Here is a 6,000-nt window from a genome sequence, read left to right as displayed (position 1 = left end):
GTATATATATTTTTATAATATAATTCTTATTTCAGGACAAATGTATGTATTTCACATGACTGAGAATATCTTGTGTATTGTGATGTGTTATAATGGAGACATAATATATGTTAAATCATTTATTTGGACATGTGAGTGATAATGTATATTTTGTATGTATGTATTATAACTATGTCTATGTCTATGTCTATATTTTGTATTATGCATTAATTACTTTTATATGTCATGTCATGTTAAATACTATAATTTAAATGATGGAATATTATGTATTGTGTGTCCTGAGATTTATATATACATAATGAATGTATTGTTATATTGTATTTTAATTATATTGTTACAGAGTGATAACAATGGAATCTATTGTCAGCCATTAAAGAGCCATTTGACCCAAAACATTGATGTTGTTGTCAATCATTTAAAACGATGATGCTACTACATTATTATTATTATTATTATTATTATTATTATTATTATTATTAGTTTGTAACATTCAATCCCTGGTAATCTGTGTTTTAGCATCAAATGATGTAGTCATAATAGTCTAAGCAAGACTTTGACACTATATAATATACCGCTGTGCAAATCAAACTTTACAAAGCTTGACATTGTATTATAGAAAACCAACAAATTATATGGTCGGATATGAATGTATCAACATCTAAAAGTCACAATGCACTTCGTGATACATGCCAAGTGTCTGTCAGATGAGAGATACATATTTTATAAAATTGTTTCAAATTACAAAATTCTGAAGAAATAAACCAATGGCATCAAGTCACTGAAGTAACATTCAAACTTACCAATGCTGTTACTTCTCAACAATCTAGATCATAAATAAATCCCAGCTGCTATCACACAAACTACTTACTCACTGTAGCTAGATACCTTACCTTACTGTGTATTGGAAATGTGCTACAGGCAGAGGCTTTATTTGCTTTGAACAAAAAATCGGTTGGCTGGTACTTTGGCTGAGGTTTGCTGAAAGAGAATTCCCCAGACGTTCCAATTTTAAACCACCTCCACTTAAAATACCATCTTTATTTCCGGTTTTAATGTCTGACAAGCTGGACACTGAAGGACATTAGCATCATTCCTGCAATAACAGCCCGTGCATTCCCAACTTCCAGGCTTTGGCTTGAACTTGTCAGCAAAGGAAATCTCTTTACCTTCAGCTACAGGAGCAGCTTTTGTTTCTTTGGGTTGTGTGGTCTTGGCCCCATATGTAAACCCTCCAGCAGTACCAAACTGGAAACCTCCTCCTGTAGATATTTTCCCAGTCTGAGCCGAAACTTCATCCTGTTTTACTCTGGGTTTCAGAGTCTGGCAGGCTGGGCATTTCAAAACGTTTGCTTCATTCCTACAGTAGCATCCTGTACATTCCCAACTTTCGGGTTTCGGTTTGAACTTGTCTACAAAGGTCTGCTGGACTTTGTCTTTGCTGCCAATGGTAACAACAGTTTCTATGGATTGTGGCTTCTCAGGCGTGAAGCTAAACCCTCCAGAAGGTCCCCCAATAGATCCACTTACACTTCCAAACGTAAAACCACCACCAATGGAACTGCCTCCATTATTGCTGATGTCTTCTGGTGCAGGTCCAGGTTTTAAAGTCTGACAGGCAGGACATTTGATAACGTCGGCATCATTTCTACAACAACAGCCGGAACATTCCCAACTCCCAGGTTTCGGTTTGAACTTATCAGCGAAGCTTCGTTGGTCTTTATCTTTCTGTGGTGCATCAGCACTTGCAACTTTTTCTTCATGAACGACTGCAGCATCAGAATCAGTTGCATTATCTGCAAGGTCCTTCTGGCAGCTCTCAAAGATCTCTTTAAAATTGGCAGCAATGTCTTTGTTTTTGAACTTCACAGCAAACTGCTCAGTTTTCTTGGACTCGTCTACAAAGTCTATGGCTGTCCAGCACCAAGCCCTGTCAGAACTCGGCATTGGAATGAGCTTCATGTCAACCAAGATGTTGTGATTGACACAGATCTTCAGTACCTGTTCCCATCTTATGAGAAAACAGAACCGCTTACTATCAATACTCTTCAAAATCTTCATCTCTCCGATTGCACAATCTTTCCACTGTCTAGTCCCGGCAATGAATCGGAAGAGACGGGAGCACTCCCGAACAGTTTCTTCTCGTTCTCCGTTTTCACCTCCACCAACTCTGGGAGCTCTATCAGTGGCTTCAAGTCCACACTGGGCTCGTACTCCTCTTCCTTCTCTTCCTCGTGTGACGGAGCAGTAGTTGGGTTCCCTGTCTGAAATGGCTGCTGTCTTGCAAGTCCAAATCCCTTGAAGCCGAAAGTCGTTTGTCTATCAACTGCTGTTGTAGCAGACGTATTTTGAATGATGAAAAATGTTTCTTTAGTCAGAGAACCTTTATCTCCTTGAGCACCACTGCCAGTCAGTGTAGTCACAGTCGATGGTTTGGCAACTGGGAAACTAAATCCTGAGAAAGGTTTAGCTTGAGCACCTGCAGATCGTCTGGTCACATTAAGGCTACTCTCCTTCAGCTTGAATCCGGGAGATGTCTTCGTCTCGCTCGTGGGTTCTAGTGGAGGTTTCACAATCGGAGTACTCGTCAATGTAAAACCTCCAAACATGGAATCCTTTCCGATCGGAGTAGATGTCAACACTGGTTTCCTGCCAAATGCAGACAAAGGTGGCGTTTTTTTGTTTATCACTGGCTTTGGAGATGGGGTAGGTGACACAGGCTTGATGGAAGGAACAATAGCAGCTGGTGAATATTCTTTAGCAGCAGAAACTTTCGACTTCTCCAGTAACTGTTTGTAGAGGTCTCTGAACTTAGAAGCATGAGCCACATCTTCAAAACTAAGATTGATCGTTTCTTCAGTCTTTCTGTCAGGCAGCGTCACCTTCAAACATACTAGCTGAGGTACAAAGCCAGTTGGTATCTTAATGGATGCCAAATCATTTTCAAATATCACTTCACCTTCATCGGTTTTCATTGCAACGATGTATCCGCCATCCCCGGACGGCACGATCGTCAAACGCCCCCAATGAGAAATATCAATCTTTGATGTGTGTTTTGCCCTTTCATTAAACACAGCAGGTCTCTCTGCAGCAGAGTTTGATGACTTCTGAGATCCCGCTGATATGGACAGATCCTGAACGCTAGACATGGGAGATTTAACCTGTTGGGCAGTAGCAGAAGCAGTCGATTTGGACACATTAGCTGCGTGGTGGATGAAAGCAGGACTTCCCTGGGCAACAGAGGGCATGGACAGATTACCCAGAGCGAACGGTTTGTGTTCCGGCTGCAATCCAAACATGGGAGTCATCTGACCAGACGCCGGAGTCCCCTGTGGTGTCTGTAGATACTGCTGGAGCGAACTGCTGCTGCCACTGTTCACAGCTTGTGGCGTCACACTGCTTGATACCGGGATTCCCGCATAGGGCGACTGCACTGGCTGACTGCCCATGACTCCCGACATGACGGTCGTGGGCTGAGGACCAGTAAGGATTGGTGGAGCCGACGTCTGTGGTACCGAGAAGAAACCTGATCTATTCACATTCGGGATCCACGTCTGGAATGGCTGCTGTCCTGCAAGTCCTAATCCCTTGAAGCCGAAAATCGTTTGTTGTTCATCAGCCACTGTTGTAGCAGAAGTATTTTGAACAATGGAAAATGTTCCTCTAGTCAGAGAACCTTTATCTCCTTGATCACCACTGCCAGTCAGTGCGTTCACAGTCGATGGTTTGGCAACTGGGAAACTGAATCCTGAGAAAGGATTTGGACATGGGGTAGGCAGCACAGGCTTGGCGGAAGGAACAGTAGCAGCTGGTGAAGATTCTTTAGCAGAATCTTTAGCCTTCTCCAACAACTGTTTGTGGAGGTCTCTTAACTTGGAGTCCTTTCCCATCAGAGTAGATGTCGACACTGGTTTCCCGCCAAACGCAGACAAATGTGGCGTGTCTTTATTTATCACTGTCTTTGGAGGTGGGGTAGGCAGCACAGGCTTGGCGGAAGGAACAGTAGCAGCTGGTGAAGATTCTTTAAGAGCAGAAACTTTTGCCTTCTCCAACAACTGTTTGTTGAAGTCTCTTAACTTAGGAGATTTAACCTGCTGAGCAGTAGCAGCTGCAGCTGACTCAGACACATTAGCTGCATGATGGGTGAAAGCAGGACTTCCATGAGGAACAGAGGGCTCGGACAGATTACCCAGAACAAACGGTTTGTGTGCTGGCTGCAGTCCAAACACGGGAGTCATCTGGCCAGACGCCGGAGTCCCCTGTGGTGTCTGTAGATACTGCTGGAGCAAACTGCTGCTGCCACTGGTGACAGTCGGCAGCGTCACACTGCTTAATACCGGGATCCCCACATAGGGCGACTGCACTGGCTGACTGCCCACGACTCCCGACATGACGGTCATGGGTTGAGGACCAGCAAGGGCTGCTGGAGCCAACGTCTGTGGTGCAGAGAAGAAAGCCGGTCCCAGCATACTAGCCGGAATGTTGGAAGCTTGGTTCGAGAACTTACGGGCTTGTCCACGGAGATGAGCAGCAATGAATTCATTCTGCTGCTGCTGCTGCTGCTGCTGTGGCTGCTGGAACTGGGATCTATTGTGAGGGGAGTACGTTGTTGCAGAACCCCCCTCCATGCTGGCAATGTTGCTGAATGTGGGAGATTTAACTTGTTGGGTAGTAGCAGCTGCAGCCGATTCGGACACATTAGCTGCATGATGGGTGAAAGCAGGACCTCCCTTAGCAAACATGGATTCCTTTCTATCTGCAAGAAAACCATATACAGATATTATATCTTTAATATCTGATATTGAAGATGTGACCCAAAACACATGAAATCAAATGGTATCCTTCGAATATAACTAGTTCTGGTAGTTATGTAAAAAAAAAACCCACGTTTAAGGTTGCTTTTTTTCTCAAGTTAATAAAATGTTTCCATGACCTACCTGAACCAGAAATCCATTGGTTTTGTTCTGACCATTATCATGTCAGCCATCTTGAAATTCAAAATGACAGTCATTTTCATATATTTGCTTTATATATCTCCACTCTCATTTAACATAGAAACATTATTATTTTGGGGGTCTATTAAAACATTTTATGTCCATGAATTCAAAGATATGGGGTTTTTTTTTTCATCTGATCATGGCAATCATCTTGAAATTCAAAATGGATGTAATTTCAATATATTTTTTCTCTATCTTTACACAGAAAAAATAATCTTTTTCTCAGTTTACATCTATACACAAAAAAAAAAAAATATTGTTGTCTCATCTTAGCAGCCATCTTGAAATTCAAAATGGATACCATTTTAATATGTTTGTCAAATATCTTAACTTCCGATTAACGTGTAAGCACAATTTTGTTGGTTCATGTACTTTTCTGTAGTTCATGAATTGGTTGAATTCATTTATATAGTCATTCAATCATGGTAACCATCTTGAAATTCAAATTGGCCACCATTTTAATATATTTTTTCATATATCTCAACTCCAGGTTAATGTAGAAGCACATTTGTTTTGTTTATGTACATTTCTGTAGTCTGTAAATTGGTTGGTTTCATTTTTATAGTCATTCAATCAGGGCAACTATCTTGAAATTCAAAATGGCCACCATTTTAATAAAGATTTTTTATATCTAAACTTCCTGTTAAGGTGGAAGCACAATTTTGTTGTCTATGTACATTTCAGTAGTCAATGAATCTAATTGTTTAGATTTATAGTCAACCAGTCATGGCAAACATCTTAAACATTAAAATGGCAGCCATATGGTAATTTAAAATAGCCCACCAATTTAATCATTTGGCAAATAAAGTGTTCTAGTCCACATACAAATGAAATTGTGTGTTCCTAAGTACATTTTTCGGTCAAATAATTAAAATGTTGCAATACTAACGACATTTATGTCCTATATTTTAAACTAATGAAATATAAGAACATACCAAGAACATACATTGTAATTCATAATAGCATATTAGGCATCTACTTCATCTGTAATAGCATGTATATTGCA

At 40.9% G+C, this 6,000-nt stretch overlaps 1 protein-coding gene across 1 annotated transcript in view; it reads right to left on the bottom strand.

The window, feature by feature from the left end:
* Positions 1-648: 648 nt before the first annotated feature.
* Positions 649-6,000, bottom strand: part of LOC121371363 — a 42,947-nt gene continuing 37,595 nt past the window's right edge. Inside the window, 2 exon segments of the mRNA XM_041497193.1 lie at positions 649-2,120; positions 2,123-4,753. Of these exon segments, the coding sequence (XP_041353127.1) occupies positions 1,024-2,120; positions 2,123-4,753 (3,728 nt within the window). The 3' untranslated portion in view covers positions 649-1,023.

This window comes from Gigantopelta aegis, chromosome 1 (assembly GCF_016097555.1).
Source record: "Gigantopelta aegis isolate Gae_Host chromosome 1, Gae_host_genome, whole genome shotgun sequence".
Classification (NCBI taxonomy): domain Eukaryota; kingdom Metazoa; phylum Mollusca; class Gastropoda; order Neomphalida; family Peltospiridae; genus Gigantopelta; species Gigantopelta aegis.
The sequence above is the reverse complement of the archived record's forward strand: the minus strand, read 5'-3'. Positions and strand labels throughout refer to the sequence as shown.